The sequence below is a fragment of the Scyliorhinus canicula genome, chromosome 6, assembly GCF_902713615.1.
Source record: "Scyliorhinus canicula chromosome 6, sScyCan1.1, whole genome shotgun sequence".
Lineage (NCBI taxonomy): Eukaryota > Metazoa > Chordata > Chondrichthyes > Carcharhiniformes > Scyliorhinidae > Scyliorhinus > Scyliorhinus canicula.
In genome coordinates, this window is record NC_052151.1 from 99,123,966 (window position 1) to 99,141,496 (window position 17,531).

A 17,531-nucleotide genomic window follows, 5' to 3' on the forward strand; every position below is an offset into this window, starting at 1 on the left:
CTTAATGACACCAGAGCCTTTTCCCCAATATTGAATCTATTCATTGGAACACCTTCAGCTACTGATGGCCCTCCCCCAAACATTGGGCAGAATTCTCCAGTTTTGAGGCTAAGTGTAGTGGTGGGTAGCTCTGGCAATGCCTTTACTGCTGGCCAGAATCATGGGATTCTGGACCACATTCTGCAATTGGAACCTCATTATTTATGCACACGTTCCCCTCCAATTCGCCCGTAGGCCGACAGCTGATTCATCTGCCCACCCTCAGCTAATGGGTTTGAAGGTCCTGGTGCCATATTTAAACATCAGTCCACAGTCATATCGCTCTCTTCAGCTCACCTCTCTTCAGCACAGTGATGTACCATCAATTGAATGCGAGACGAGTTGCTGGACAAAAGTATGGCTTTAATCAGCTAGATGTTAGCCCTGCAGTCGATTACAGTATATGGACGACCGCCGGGAGCCCTGGAGGCGGGGTTAACTCAGCCTCTCGACCAACCGGGGAGCCGTCACATGACTGGTCTCAACCAACCGGTCGAGAGGCACATGACCGACCAGGGCCAATGGTAAGCCGGTGTTCTGCACCAATGGCAGGCAGCTATGCTAATCATTCCACCACATTCACCCCTTGCGGAGAAAGAAGCCGGGGGGGGGGGGGGTCAACGAGAGCTGGGGGGGGGGGGAGAACTGGTGGTATGAGTAGTAATGAGAGAAGGAAAAAAAATGTAACCTTGGCTTCCCACTGGCCCAGACATTTAACAACAGTACATAGGGCAAAATTCTCCGCCCCCCACGACGGGTGGGAGAATAGCGGGAGGGCCTTCCCGACATTTTTGCCGCCCTCCCGCTATTCTCCCCCCCCCCGCCGAAGTCCCGACCCGAATCGCTGCCGCCGTTTTTTTACGGCCGGCAGCGATTCTCAGCTGTTAGATGGGCCGAAGTCCCAGCCCTTTCCGCCGTTTTTACGAACGGCAAACACACCTGGTCTTGCCGTTCGTAAAATCGGCGTCACAAACTCGCTATTAATAACCATGGCACCGATTGGCACGGCAGTACCACCAAGGGTGCCATGGGCCCGCGATCGGTGGGCACCGATCGCGGGCAGCGGGCCCGATGCCCGCGCACTACTTGTCCTTCCGCCGCCCCGCAGTATCCATTCGCGGGGCGGCTGAGGGGCAACCCGGCCCGCGCATGCGCGGGTTTCGCGCAAAAACGCGATGACGTCACCCGCGCATGCGCGGGTTGGAGTCTTCCAAACTGCGCATGCGCGGCTGACGTCATATGACGCGTCAGCCGGCGCTAACTCCGGCAAGCGGGCTTAACGATTTTCGTTAAGCCCGTCTTGCCGGAGCCTACGGCGTCGGGCTGCTAGCCCCGACCGGGGACCAGAATCGGTCCCCGGTCGGGAGGGGGCGCGCTGCCGTAAAACCCGCCCGGGTTTTACGGCAGCTTTACGATTTCTCCCGTTTTGGGAGAATCGCGCCCATAGTGTCCATACAAGGTCCATGGTGGTGTTGAAAGTTAAATGGACTCGATCAGCCTTTTCGTTGCCCGTGACGTCCTGGCAGACCGCCGCAGTGGAGTTGGTGATGCTGGTTCAGCCGATGGTGGTGGTTCAGCTGATGTCCTGGACTCCGGGAATGATGGTCCTTGAACTGTCTCCGTAACCCGGGCTGGTGGTGGAGACACCATGGATGGGGGAGGGGTGGCCTGGGTGGGGCGCTGGGAGAAAAAGAACAAGGGGGCGGTCTGTGGTGAAGGGGGGGAGGGCCGCACGCCGGCGGGTGCCAGGTCCCGGAGGGAGACCGTGTCCTGCCGACCGTCGGGGTACTCCACATACACATACTGCGGGTTAGCGTGGAGTAACTGAACTTGTTCCACCAACGGGTCGGACTTGTGCATCCGCACATGCTTCCGGAGCAAGATGGGTCCGGGGGCGGCCAGCCATTGTCGGGAGAGGGGATCCGGAGGACGACTTCCTGGGGAAAACAAGAAGACGTTCATGAGGTGTCTGATTTGTTGTGGTACAGAGGAGTGAGCAGATAGAATGTAGGGCATCCGGGATAACCTCTTGCCATCGGGAAATAGGGAGATCTCTGGACCGAAGGCCAGTAGTATGGTCTTCCAGAAGGTACCATTCTCCCGCTCGACCTGTCCGTTACCCCGAGGGCTATAGCTGGTCGTCCTGCTAGAGGCAATGCCCCTGCTGAGCAGGAATTGACGCAGCTCGTCGCTCATAAATGAGGACCCCCGATCGTTATGTATGTACGCGGGGTAGCCGAACAGGGAGAAGGTGGAGAGGAGGGCCTTAATGACGGTCGATGTGGTCATGTCGGGGCAGGGAATGGCGAAGGGGAAGCGGGAGTATTCATCGATTATCTTCAGGAAGTAAATGTTGCGGTTGTTAGAGGGAAGGGGCCCCTTGAAGTCAATGCTGAGACGTTCAAAGGGGCGGGATGCTTTGATCAGGTGCGCGCGCTCGGGGCGGTAGAAGTGCGGTTTGCACTCTACGCAGATGTGGCAGTCACGGGTTACTGTCCTGACTTCCTTGATGGAGAAGGGCAGGTTGCGGGCCTTTATGAAATGATAGAAACGGGTCACCCCTGGATGGCAGAGGTCCGCGTGGAGGGAGCGGAGGCGGTCTATCTGCGCGCTGGCGCAGGTACCGTGGGACAGGGCATCAGGAGGCTCATTGAGCTTCCCAGGACGATACAAGATATCGTAGTTGTATGTGGACAACTCGATCCGCCACCGTAAGAACTTGTCGTTCTTAATCTTGCCCCTCTGTGCATTATCGAACATGAAGGCCACTGACCGTTGGTCTGTGAGGAGGGTAAACGTCCTGCCGGCCAAATAGTGCCTCCAATGTCGCACAGCTTCGACTATGGCCTGAGCTTCCTTTTCCACTGAGGAGTGGCGGAGTTCGGAAGCCTGGAGGGTTCTGGAGAAGAAGGCCACGGGTCTGCCCGCTTGGTTCAGGGTGGCCGCCAGAGCTACTTCTGATGCGTCGCTCTCGACCTGGAAGGGGAGGGACTCGTCGATGGCGCACATCGTGGCCTTTGCGATGTCCGCTTTGATGCGGCTAAAGGCCTTGCAGGCCTCTGTCGACGGCGGGAAGGTCGTGGACTTAATGAGGGGACGGGCCTTGTCGGCGTAATTGGGAACCCATTGGGCGTAGTAAGCGAAGAAACCCAGGCAGCGTTTGAGGGATTTGAGGGTATTGGGGAGAGGGAGTTCCATCAGGGGGCGCATGCGTTCGGGTCGGGGCCTATCACTCCGTTACGCACTACGTAGCCGAGGATGGCTAGATGGTCGGTGCTAAACACGCACTTATCCTTATTGTAAGTTAGGTTAAGGAGTTTTGCGGTTTGGAGGAATTTTCGGAGGTTGATGTCATGGTCCTACTGGTCGTGGCCGCAGATGGTGACATTATCGAGGTACGGGAAGGTAGCCCGTAATCCATACTTGTCGACCATTCAGTCCATCTCCCGTTGAAATGAAATGAAATGAAAATCGCTTATTGTCACGAGTAGGCTTCAATGAAGTTACTGTGAAAAGCCCCTAGTCGCCACATTCCGGCGCCTGTCCGGGGAGGCTGGTACGGGAATCGAACCGTGCTGCTGGCCTGCTTGGTCTGCTTTAAAAGCCAGCGATTTAGCCTGGTGAGCTAAACCAGCCCCACCGAGACCGAGACCCCATTTGTGACTCCGAATGGAACCCTGAGGAAGTGGTAGAGGCGCCCATCAGCTTCGAAAGCGGTGTACTTGCGGTCACTCGCACGGATGGGGAGCTGGTGATAAGCGGACTTGAGGTCCACAGTGGAGAAGACTTTGTATTTCGCAATCTCGTTTACTATGGCGGAAATACGGGGAAGAGGATACGCATCCAGTTGCGTAAACCGGTTGATGGTCTGGCTGTAGTCGATGACCATCCGGTTTTTCTCCCCAGTCCAGACCGCCAGCACTTGGGCTCGCCAGGGACTGTTGCTGGCCTCGATGACCCCTTCCTTCAGCAACCTCTGGACCTCGGATCTGATGAAGGTCCGGTCCTGGGCGCTGTACCTTCTGCTCCGAGTCGCGACGATTTTCAATCGTGGGTGAGATTAGCAAACAAGGAGGGGGGGTCCACTTTGAGGGACGCGAGGCTGCAGACAGTGAGGGGGGGTATAGGGCCGCCGAATTGGAAGGTCAAGCTCTGCAGGTTGCACTGGAAGTCCAGTCCTAGGTGTGCCGGTGCGCAAAGGTCGGGGAAGACAAGGAGATTATAATTTTTTAAAACCTTCCCTTGGACCGTGAGGTCCGCGATGCAGCACCCGGTGATGCGGACGGAGTGCGAACCGACAGCATGCAGTCCGTCTCGTGCCCGTTGAGGTGGATTAGCGTCGTCGTCTTGGCGAGCTTGCGTGGACGTGACTGGTTGAGCTGAATGGCCGCGAGCCGTGGAGAAGATCCATCTTCGTAGTCGTCGTCAGCCGAGTAGGTGCTGGCAGGACCTTGTGTGCCAGTCCAGGATGGCGGTGCCCAGGATCCGCATGTGGAGTCGGGGCCCCAAGATGGCGGCGCCCAGGACCCGCACATGGAGTCGGTGCCCCAAGATGGCGGCGCCCAGGACCTGCACGTGGCGTCCGGGGCCCAAGATGGCGGCGCCCGTGGTTGCTGGGGGCGGGGTAGCGGTGCCGGCAGGCCGATCGGAGCGGCTGAGAGCGGGGGCAGAGAGGCGCGCAGACCGGGCGCAGGGGCCCGGAGGCGGGGGGGGGGGGAGAGATTGGCGCGGTGCGCTGGAAGGGCCCGGAAAGGCCCGGAGGAGGAGATCCCCGGTCGCTGCGCAGTACAGCAGCGACCGATTTGGCCTGGTTGACCGACGAAAAATGGCCCTTCTTCCCGCAGCTCTTACAAAGGGCCAGGCAGCGCGGGCGAGGGTGTTTGGCGAACCCACAGAAATAGCAGCGGGGCCCCGCGGACTTGTCGGGGCGTTTCGCGGCGCAGGCCTGAGGGGGGTCGGGAGCGGCGGATGGCGGTGGGGAAGCGTGCCAGGAGGCCCAGGGCGCTGCAGCGCAGCTGGGGACATAGGCGCGGGCGTTTAAGTCGGCAACCTCCAGGGAAGTGGAGAGAGTCTGTGCCTCAGTTAGGCTGAGGTCGTCTTTCTCCAGCATCCGCTGGCGGATAGCGGCGAACTGCATCCCAGCCACATAAGGATCTCTGATCAAGAGTTCCAGTGTGATCAAGAGATCAAGTGTGCTCCGTGGCTGAAACTTGGAGGCAGGTGCAATTTCTCCCCAGGACAGCGAGGGCCTGGTAAAAATCGTCTAAGGACTCACCGGGGAGCTGTTGTCTGGTAGCCAGCAGATGTCGGGCGAACACTCGGTTTACCGGGTTAAGAAACTGTCCTTTCAGCTTATCCATGGCCGCGTCGTACTCTTTTTTTTCCCCTAGCATCGCGTAGGCCGCCATGCCCACGCTGGAATGGAGAATATGAAGCTTCTGTGCCATGGTGGGGGGGGGGGGGCTGCTTGCGGACGCCAGGTAGCCATCGAAACACGCCAGCCAATGTTTGAAGATTTCCGATGCGTTCTGAGTTTGCGAGCTGATGCGGAGGCATTCGGGCTTGATCCGGAGCTCGATCTTCAAATTTCTAGCTGATTAAATTGATGTACCATCAATTGAACGCGAGACGAGTTGCTGGACAAAAGTATGGCTATAATCAGCTAGATGTTAGTCCTGCGGTCGATTACAGTATATGGATGACCGCCGGGAATACTGGGTATTTATACCCCGCCCCACTCAGCCTCTCGACCAATCGGGGAGCCGTCACATGACTGGTCTCAACCAACCAGTCGAGAGGCACATGACCAACCAGGGTCAATGGTAAGCTGGTGTTCTGCACCAATGGCAGGCAGCTATGCTAATCATACCACCACACACAGTAAGAAGTCTTACAACACCAGGTTAAAGTCCTGCACTCGTCTCGAAGTCTCTTGCTAACTGTGGACCATCTTGTGCATATCAGTCTTTAGCAATTGGGTTTTAGACTGACATAATCTCAGGCTAGCATGAAGGCGTGACGGGATGCCAACAAGAAGATATGTTAATGAGCATTCATGAGATGCAAATTTCATTCACGCCACCAGCAATGCGATTTTACTCCGCAGGCTTCTGGGACGGGATTCTCCGACCCCCCACCCCCCCGCCGGCCGGAGAATTGGCAGGGGATGGCGTGAATCCCGCCCCGCTGCACTGACGTTGGCTGCCACATTCTCCGGCGCCGGTTTTTCGGCGGGGGCGGGAATTGCGTCACGGCAGTCGGGGGCCGTTGGCAGTGCCCCCCCCCCCTCCCCAGCGATCCTCTGCCCCACGATGAGCTGAGTGGCCGCCAGTTTCGGCCAGTCCCGCCGATGTAAATCAAACAAGGTCTTTACCGGCGGGATCTTGCTCTGCGGGCAGCCTGCGGAGTCCTTGGGGGGGGGGGCGCGGGGGGATCTGGCCCCGGGGGGGTGCCCCCACGGTGGCCTGGCCCATGATCAGGGCCCACCAATCCACGAGCAGACCTGTGCCGTGGGGGCACTCTTTCCCTCCGCGTCGGCTGTTGTAAACGTCCGCCATGGCCAGCGCAGAGAAGACCCCCCGGCATTCGTTGGGATCACGCCAGCACATGCTGGGGCTCCCGCGCATGCGCCATCCCACGCCGGCTGGCGGAGGCCCTTGTGTGCTGGTTGGAGCTGCGCCAAGCCCTTCGCCGCCGGTTGGCGCGGTACAAACCCCGCCGCCGCTGGCCTAGCCCCTGAAGGTGCGGAGGATTCCGCACCGTCTGGGCGGCCAGACGCTGGAGTGGTTCACGCCACTCCTCGCCACCGGTATGGCCCACCCCGCTGGTTAGGGGAGAATCTCGCCCCTGACCTTTTGGTTCCCACTAGACTCTCCGCTCCCGCCCACCACCAAACCTGCTGCGGACGGGATGGGAGAACCTGCTTCTCCTGCAAAGATAAAAGAAATCTGACAAGGGGCTGCTATCCTCTTTGGCCAATGTCAGCAGCTCCTGTTTGTTTGAAGATGCTTGTTTCAGTGTTAGCAGGTCCTCAGCAGCACTGAGCCATCCTGAAATGTCAGTAAGTGCCCTGGAAATATACCCCTCCCAAGCTCAGCAGCAGAATGCACCCTGAGGCTCCTTGCGCTGTGGGTCTGCCGGAGGGTGCAAGGGCAGAGGCCTGTCCTGAGGTTTGGCCATTGCATTTACTTTGCCAGAATGTATGAAGTTATTGAACCATTTGTGACACTGAGTCCAGGCTCTTCTCATCTCACTTCTGCCAGTGACAGTGGCAGAAATCTGCATCAGGATCTTTGTCTTTGCACGTGGTGGCCTCCTCCTGTCATTGTATGGGAAGTGGACCACACTCCTCTCCTTCATAGGGCCCCCAACATTAAATCCAGATCAGCATCGACAAAATGAGTGGCAGCATTGTCCTGTCAGGCCTCTGGCTCACCTTTGACATTGTTTCCCTCTGGTGCTGCGGAAGGTTTTGGCACAAGTCGGCAGATCTCTTCCTTAAGACCACCAGTAGCCTCAGTGATGGCTGCCACGAGGGTATTAATAAATCCAACACTTCACCTGACCCACCTCCCTTCTCCACCACCCCACTCTCCACCAGCTCAAAATGGACAGGAAACATGTCTTCATATCAATTAAAGCTCATCCCAGTGAAAATCGTAACTTGAATCAGTGTCGCATCAAAGGCAGGTTCCTCAGCTGAAAACAATCCTAATCCTGTTTCCTGCATCTCAATGGTGAAAATCCAGGCCATTGTGTGTTCCTGAATCATAGGGCACGATTCTCCGGAAAGATTTCTATGTGTGCTAGCGACCGGGAATTGTCGCGAACTTCCCCGCGTTAGGCCCGGTGAGGCCGGCAATGCTATTCAACGTTAACTGGCCCACTTCTGACCAAGAGGACTGGCCTCAAGGCACACCAGGCAGCACGAGTACGTAGTCACCAATGCCCACACACCCCCAAGACTTTGCCACTACACGAGCATCCACCCTCAGCGCTCCATGAATCCCCAACCCTCTCTCCAACCCCACTCTCCATTTCAAAACCCCCTCAAACCCTTCTTTCACACCCCTCTCCTCATCACTGTAAACCAAGTGTGTGGCTAATGATGCCCACTCTGTGCCTCCTCAGGGGAAGCTCTCCCATGATAACCAGGAGAGTGCCCAGACTGGCAGAGGTATGTCAGTCCGAAGAATCCTCACCTCCTTCGGGAAACGGGCCCTAATGGAAGTGATTAGGGTAGCCGAGGACGGAACGGTCACTAACGAGGAGGCTGGCGGATGCTGCATAGGTGAGAAACCACCTGGCTCCACCCGGCGGTCTTGCCAAATGTGAGTAGTGATTGCTTACTGACTGACCCATCCCTCCCACTGACCACAAGTCCATTCTCCCGCAGGTCCTCCAACCGAGGACGCCGGCCCATCCCGGGTTGACCCTCTCCGGCCTCTCAGGAGACCACCTCAGAGGAGAGATCTGAGGATGCCACTGTAATAGTCGCAGCACAGCTGTCATCCCCACTCTCCACCGGTGCAGATACACACACCTCGGTGGGAAATGTTAGTGGTCAGGCTTCTGGGGCATAATCTGGTGAGCAAAAAAAAAGGGGCTGGTTTGGCACACCAAGCTAAATAGCTGGCTTTTAAAGCAGACCAAGGCAGGCCAGCAGCACGGTTCAATTCCCGTACCAGCCTCCCCGAACAGGCGCTGGAATGTGGCGACTAGGGACTTTTCACAGTAACTTCATACTTGTGACAATAAAAAAATTATGAAATGGCTGGTTTAGCACAGGGCTAAATTGCTGGCTTTTAAAGCAGACCGAGGCAGGCCAGAAGCGCAGGTTCAATTCCCATACCAGCCTCCCCGAACAGGCGCTGGAATGTGGCGACTAGGGACTTTTCACAGTAACTTCATACTTGTGACAATAAAAAAATTATGAAATGGCTGGTTTAGCACAGGGCTAAACCGCTGGCTTTTAAAGCAGACCGAGGCAGGCCAGAAGCGCAGGTTCAATTCCCATACCAGCCTCCCCGAACAGGCGCCGTAATGTGGCGACTAGGGGCTTTTCACAGTAACTTCATTTGAAGCCTACTTGTGACAATAAGCGATTTTCATTTCATTTTCATTTCACCTCACTCCTGCTGATATACATCTGGTGGGGGCAGGAAACCCCCAGGTAAGACAGAAGTCGAAGGGCTACTAGATCCCAGGACACAGCTGAGTCCCAGCCTGTTGCTGAGCTTGTGGAAGAGGTCATCTTGGAGCTGATGGATGCGTTAGGCTGGGATATTCAGAGGGAGATGTCAGCGACACTTCAGCAGCCGCTTGGAGGAGTTCCAGAGGCTACAGGCGCAGGAGATATCGCCGGCAATGCGTGGCACTGAGGCCAACACTGCTAGGGTGGTGACCGCATTGGAGAGCCTTGTGCACAACGTCGGCAGCATTATTAAAGCTGTCCAAGGCGTTGCTCAGTCAGTGGCGGCCGTGCTTGTGGGGCTCGGCAGAATGTTTGACTCACTGGGGGATGTGTCCCAGTACCAGGCTGACCTTGATGAGGTTTGGCAGGACATGTCCCGCTCTCAGATGGGCATGACTGAGGTGCTGCAGAGCTTGTCCAAGTCACAGGTTGGCATAGCTGGAGCGCTGCAGAGCATGCAAACCAGTCACTGAGGAGCATTGCCGAGAGAGTCGACACGATGGTGGTGAGCATGGGAAACCACCATGCACCATCAGGGGAGTGGGGAATTGTCACATACAATTCCCCCCTCGGCACTCACCCACACTCTGGCCATGGACATATCCCCAGGGCTGTATTCCAGCCCTGGGTATTCGGATTTTGGCTGCTCCGTGTGTGGTGTTGCCTCCTTCAGTATTTAAGCACAGTGTCCATGCATCAAGGTGTGATTGGGATGCTAGACAATGACTCCCACATGCTACATAGTCCGCCTACCCATGGGAATTCACTTGGGTTATATGAAGTGCTCACTTAACCACGATTGCCAATTCCCTATTAGCAATAGCATTCAGCTGCATGGCCAGAGGCCTCGTCAGTCGATGGGGTTTGTGGGTGGTCAGTGGGGCAGGTGGGCAGGGACAAGGGTTACCCCCAGAATGGGTACACATGATCCAGGGGTTGGCATGGTGGTGCCATGAGTGGTTGCACCCCCAAGGCCTACCCCTCCTCCCCCCCACTCACCCCCCACCCTCCCATGGTGGCCCACGCCTCCGAGGGATACCTCACCCCCAGCCGAGGGTCACCCACCCCCACCGAACGCATGCGTGGCAAGCCCAGCCCCCCGGGCTCTTTGCCTGGGAGCAAAGATGGCTACTCACCTCTTCGGCTCCCTACAGAATCCTTTCCGCCAGGATCATGTTTTCAAAAGGAGTACTAATCGGCGCCAGCGTGACCACTTGCTGTGAAGGCCACTGAATGATGGGAGGCCATTGAATATGGGGTGGCTTTCGTTAATTATATGGAAATAGGGTTTACGTGATGATAATTGGTTCCTATGATGAGATTCCGATTTTGCCTACAAGAGTGGGCAGTTGTATCGCAATTGGTTTTAGTGCCTGGCGCGGTTCTCGTTTTCTGCCGCTCCCGCTATTCACCGTCTCATTTCAGCCGAGCGAGAGCGCAACAAGGCCAGAGAATTGCGCCAATACAAAACAGCAAGCTCCAAGATTTCAATGCTGATGGAAGCTAACTTAGCTGATCTCATCTGATATTGAAACAGGTTTCATTGCCTCTTGACTGAAAGGGAGACCCATATCATCTCCATCACATAGATTTCCCACATCTATTTCCATAGCATCGTCTTTCTCTGCGTCAGCTTCATCTAATCTGTGTTAAAATGCTCATCCATTTTTTGTTAGGTCCCGACTTGGCTATTCCAGTGTTTTCATATTTCTATCCCACCATGATGAGAAATGCATTCCCAACTCTGTTGCATGCATCCTAACTTGCAACAAGTCCCAGCCACCCATCATTCTTGCTTGCTGGTGTAAGTTTTCTCAGTCTGGATTTTGCAGTGAAGGAGGAAGACTAGCTGCCTGGACTGAAAGCAGGAGATATTGCCACTTCCAAGGGCAGCAAGGGCCAGGGACAACACATCCTTAAGGGCTGCTTGTCCAATCAGAGTGTTGGTATCCCAGCAATCTCAGCCGAGCCACCACTAGCAGTAGCCATTATTGCAGTTGCAGTTCATTGGAGCGGGGTGCCTCAGTGACTGGGTGCCCTCCTCAAAGAGCATTGAGGTAGGTTGAAGGAAGCCAGAATCAGGCAGCCAGGCCATGCCGAGCAAGAGGCGCGAAGCATCAGTCGCACCATTGCCATGAGGGCAGCCATTTCCACCAGCGGAACCTCCATAGGTCCTGGAGTACCCATAAGGGAAGGTCCCAACGCTTGCCCCATATCCCTACTCCTCGCTCCCCTCTCCACCTACCTCCCACCACCACTGCCCATTCCTTCCTAGCCCCCCCGCCCCCATCCCCCCCCAACAGCCAGAACCCACTGGAAGACTACTGGGTTGTACTGGGCCGTCTCCCGGGGTGGTAGCAGACCCTCTCGACAGATGAAAATGCCCATAGAGGTGGGAAGTGGCTACTAATTGGTGATTTATGTGGCTCAATTGACCCTCCAGTTGGTGTCCAAGCCACCACCTTGGCTAAAACCAAAAAAGGTCAATTTTCCAATTTCGCAATCGCAAGTTCAGACTATGAAAGATTTATTTTATTTATCGCGGCTTGCGCATCTCTTTAAAAATGTTAACTTTTCTGAGGAGTTTATAGAATCCAAGTTCAAAATTCATTCAACATTCATCAAAAAAAGTCAGACAAAATGCATTAGTTTTTCATTAACACTCACATGCAATTAAATTTAGAAAGAAAACTGTTTATATAAAAGATCTGGCATCAAATAGGTAGAATAATAACTATAAAAGATAACTTAAAATAACACAAAGGCATTATAATCAAAAATCACTCCAAAAATAATCATTCCTTTGAATGATTATTCATCTCGGGTATAATTCTTCAGGTTCCCAGTGCAAGGATCAATGTGAACAAAAGCATTGTATTTGTAGCTTTGTGACTGTTTTTGAATATGAATGAGAATAAAAGTAAGCAATTTGTACCAGACAGCTGGTATAACAACCTCAATATTCATTGAAACATTTTGACAGCATTTAGGAACTGGCATTTTTCTTGTGCATTCTATCGTGTTTTGTTATGTCCGTTTAAGTAAATATAACTTAAATTCTATGTTATTATGTTTTTATCAGTGATGTTTTTTTCTTTTTTGTAGTGGGAGTTAAACTTAATTTATTGAAAACATATTTGACATGAGTTCTGTGGCTTACTTGAAGCCATGTTAAAATATATGTCTGTTTCCCCATGTCAAGATCATTAGGAACATTAACAATATTACTTCTAGTTTATCTTGTGGTTATTTTCGACAAGATTGCTATTACCCTTCATTCCAGTAATCCATTCACAGCCTGAATTTGCATAGCCAGAAATTGATTGGGATATTTGTTATGAAATATCTGTTGCAAATTTAAAGCCTTACTCACTGATGTTATTTTGTGCTGATGGCAATTAATGAATGGAAAACCATTACAGTCATGAATCCGAATTCATGCTATGCACTATCAGCAGGAGAGGTTTCAAGTTAGTTTGTTTAATTCTCCCTCAGCTTACAAACATAACTCTACATATTTATCTCTGCTTTTCCTCCCACCCTCGCTCCATTTATGAATGAAAGTTGATTTCACGAAAGGAAACTATTTGTGCTAAAGAAAAGAAACATTTTCATAGTTTTTGTATCTTGGTACTTCCCAATTAAACGCGGGCTGGGATTCTTCATTCTCTACCAGTGCGATCGGGAACCCTGATCAGGTGGAGAATGGAGTGTCCATTGAAAAACGGGATCGGTGTCAGCAGGCCCATCCCCAGTCTCCGCAATTAACTAACTACAATCCTGATTCTTCCCCCTCCCCCACAGGAGTAAATCCACCAGGCAGGCTTTGGTGTAAGTATGACAAGTACAGTCCTGACACAGTGAACCCTGATAGGATCAAGGGGGTCATCCCATTGCTTATGTATCCCCTTGCCATTGCCAGGCTGCAGAGGCGGTTCCCCAAAGGTCCTGGGGGTTGGGTGGGTGAGGGCTGTGTGTGAGGATTTGACCATGGGAACCCCTCGAACTGGGCGGGGGGGGGGGGGGGGGGGTCCTGTGCCTGGACTGCCCCTTTCAGCCCTGGGCAACCTGAAGATTACCTTTCGCATGGTGCTCTCAGGCAGCTCTCTGCTCAACTGCATCCTCCCGGTCAGACTTTTTAAACTTCTCACCTTGAACAGCTCGGCCTGACAGCTGGTGAGCAGTCCAGACAATTCAATGAAGAATCAATGCAGAAACACTTTCCCTTTCCTAACATCTGCTCCCTCAGCCCTGTGCCTTTGAATCTGCAATGTTTTGAAGTGCAAAGCCTTCCTAGAAAGCTCTCCACACTTAAAGGCTTCAAACCTCCACAGATCCTATTAAATGCGAAACATCCATTCAGTTTCACAGCACAGTACCTTTCACTAGCCTGTGATTGACAGATTAATGGTTCAGATACAGTTGCTGGGGGTTTTGTTTATTTATCATTCACTTCATTCTTGAATGCATCTGCAGTACGCTCCATTGATCCTAACCACAATGTTTCTAAACACTCGGCAGCTCCTGAACACTTCCTGCTAAGTGCTTTCTGTGGTTACAAACAAGGACGTGAAGCGACTTATATGCTTTGAAGTGACCACCCTCATGTGATGCTGTGTATGTGTGTGGGGGAGGAGGGGGTTACGCGTTATTCCCATTGTGGGCGGGGGAAGATGTCCCTCATGACGAGGGGTTGGGGTGTTTCCCCTTGTCAGCTGTGAGGGGGGTGTCAACATTTGCGCTATGTGGAGGGGGGGGGGAGGGGTGGAGGCAGGCCTGCCGCTGGACTTTGGGATTGGGTGCCCGTTCCAAATGGCAGCCCAAGTCGGAGAGTGCTGGGAATCCAACGCACTCGCCGCTCTACACATATTTACATGCCGACGGACTGTGACTCGCACCTGGGCGTCACTCCTGAGCATGGACCAGTTCTGAATCTCCACTGGCAAATGAACCTAGACTCTGGAATGGTTGTGGCATAACCTAATGCTCAACTATACTGCAAAAATTGGCCTTAACCTGAACCTTAGAAACCCATCTCCCTACTGAGTCAGTGTGACATTTCTATTTTATACAGCAGCCTTCCATCTAACACCTCTGAATTAGATTGCTTAATTAATGCCAAATCTCTCATAGGATTCCTGACAGCAGAGGGAGATGTTCATCCTCAATCCGAGGGGTGAAAAGGTAAGTCCTAATGCATTATGCTGAACAATTTACAATCATCAAGTCCTGGCATTAGCAGGGATCAGAATTTCTTGTGTTTTTTAAAAAATCAAATTGCTAGTTTTAATATTGTAAACATTTGGACTATTGAGACTCAGGAGAAGAGTGTCCTCCTTTTTAAATAGCAATAAATTGGATAAGTACCACAGAATTTTCAGTGCAGGAAGCTTTCCAAGTTCATAAAAATCTCAATTGCTCACTATAAAAGCTTAGTGGGCAGATATATTGCAGTACTTTAAATTATACGAGAGGAATAAAGTAATTCTGGTTACTTCAAACAGGCTGGACATAGAGCTTGATCATATTGTACTCATCTTAATATAAAATGTATCAAGTATACAAGTGTGTTTATTCGGAATACCTTCATCCATATCGTCATCAGGGTATTCTGTTGTTGTTAATATATCATACAGTACAGATATAAAGCCATAGATCCAATCTGAGGTATCTTCCACAGCCTCATCTATGGCTTTCATAGGGTCTGAGCTTATAGCTTTAAAACCTCCTAAATGCATACAAGGAAAGAGCAATCAGAAATAAAGAAAATAGTTCAGAGATTAGAAGGAGAAAATGGAACACCTGCAAAATAATTTATTGTTTGAATTCTTTTTTAGAGAGACAAGGATGTTATTTATTGTAAGTTATTATATGTACGATATCATATGTACATTTAATAATTGTCAGGGAAATTTAATTGAACTAGTTTACCTGATGCAATGGTAGAAATTAAAAAGCCTTGGGTACTAAATGAGACATTCAGGGATGAACACTATTTCAGTGAGTTTAGCCATGCTTTTTGAAGAAAGCTATTTATTTCTAAATACAACTCCGTTGCTTGAAAAATCCTGTAATTTCTCTTGCAAGCATAAAAAATGATTTGTTTTGAATATCATAAAAATTATCAGTAAGATAAAGAAGGCAGCAAACGGACATGTCCCAGTCATAGCTGAGGGCAGACTCCCATAACTTGCAACCCCTATGTTTCTGATACTGATCTTGCTCCATTTACAAAAATACTTCCTTTTGTGCAAATCGGTGCAAACATGGCATAAGTTTTAATTTCTCGAAGAGGATAGAATTTTTATCTATTAATTCCTTCAGCAATACACAGGCACACGGAAAAATTGAGTGACAGCTGGACTGAACCTAGAAGAACAAATGAGGCAATGCAATTTGTGAAGGGTGTTTTTAAAAAGCCAAAACAAGAATTAAAGACACTTTGGACTTGATTTTCATGAAGACTCCATGAAGAGGTGAAAATGGTAACTGGGACCCAATTCCGGAGTTCCCAACCCCATTGCCTGGGTTTCTGATTATTGGGAGTTTTTTAAGGGTGTGGGTTGGTCCAGGTTATGAGCCTGCACGTTGCACTCCCCACCTAGCTGACTCCATTGTGGGGATAGGCATGGCCTAGTCCTTTGCACTTTTCATAGAATCAGGCAAGCTTTTCAAAGATCACTGGTTCACGGCATCTCAGCAGTGTCATGAACCATAGTTTGCATGGAGAAACCTTTTGTAAAGTAAGTTCAAAAGTTCTCCCTCATTCCCCATACCAAAATATGCATCCTACCCACCCACAATGGCCCCTTATGCCCACACCAAGGTATGCCCGCACTCATCCCCTATGGACTGCCGTTTCCCTAATACCAAGCTATAGCACTTTCATGCCCATTCATCCGCAATCTGTATGGAACCATTGAACCCTAAAGTGACAGTAGGATGTGTAAGATATGCTTTACAAATGTAATTCGTTGATAACTTTCCACTTTCTTAAAACAAACTTTCTACTTTATTTTTCTACAGCTCAATAAAAATGTCAGTCATCCAGACCCTTTAACAATCAATAGGAGATACTGAAAGCACATAAAACCTCTTAATCTTGTATGAATAAAACCTCTTAATCTTGTATGAATAAACTTAGTCCAATTGACAACATAGATCAGAGTGCGAGAGTTGGCAATCAAGCAATGTTTTCTCTGGAACTCAGCTGTCTCAATACTCTAATAGATTCCGGACTCTCATCTAGGACTGCACAGCGAGGCTTGGCTGAGAGAGCAGAAAGCCATGTGCATGCAGAAACAACTGAGCCCCAGGGGAAACATTCTTTGATTGATATTTCTGGCTCTCTGATTCCTTCTATCAATTGTATAATGTCTATTTACGCAAGAGGTTTCAATTACCTGCAATTTTAGCTCTTGATACTATAAAAGGGTCTGGATGATTGACACATTTATTGGCCTGTAGTAAAAGGGAGTTATTTTAAAAAAGTGGAAAGTTATCAAATTCATAATTTGTTTTTTAATGCTTTTGCTTACACTTTATTTTGTCATTGTAGGGTCCATTGCTTCGATCCAGTGTGTAGTGGTGAGTGATCATGGAATGCAATCGGGGTGGGGTGTCATGGGGGGGGCATGAGTGGCTATAGAGATTGAGTACGGGGCATATCTTGACATTGATGTATGTGTGGGGGGGGGGGGGGATGAGCTGACATGGATAGAGCATGAATTGTGTGTGTGTGAAGTGGTGTGAAAGGTGAGGACTAATGGACCTTACTTTCTTCATTATAACTGAGCCAAAAATCCATAGCACCAAGATGGGCTTTTCAAACAGCCCATTCAGCACCAAACCGGAGCTGCCTCCAATCTTTTTGCTGGACCAGCAGCCCGCGACGTCCCATTTCCCCCAATGAAAACCCCATCCTTTCTGGCACTTGCACCTGAAGCAGCCAAGACGAGAGGGAATTTTGCCGACTCTCACTGCCCGCTTTGAGGATGAAAATCCAGCCATTAATGTTGATTTGCACATTCAGCACATGGTCATTAACCTCTGAAGCAGACCACCACCTAGTTTGGAACCATTTACATGCTAATTTCATTGCTGTCAATGCAATGGCAATCAGGCAAGTTTTTTAACCAGTGGATGGTTTGCTTTACCAAGTAGTTAAAATGGAAATCCATCCCTACGTGTTTTTAATCCATGGTGTTCACAATTGAAAACGCACATAAGAAACCGTTGTAGGATTGAGGCTGTTATTGTCCTCAGGCGTATTTCCACTGTAGACTGTGTGAAGCCCCTG

The 17,531-nt window shown here is 51.1% G+C and overlaps 1 protein-coding gene across 3 annotated transcripts in view; it reads right to left on the reverse strand.

Annotated features, from left to right (window-relative positions):
* The window catches only part of trdn (triadin), a 289,756-nt gene that overhangs the window by 189,086 nt on the left and 83,139 nt on the right, over positions 1–17,531 (reverse strand). For all 3 annotated transcript variants that reach the window (XM_038799724.1, XM_038799725.1, XM_038799723.1), the window contains exon 5: positions 14,817–14,960. In XM_038799724.1, coding sequence (XP_038655652.1) covers positions 14,817–14,960 — 144 coding nt within the window. The remainder of the gene's footprint in view (positions 1–14,816; positions 14,961–17,531) is intronic.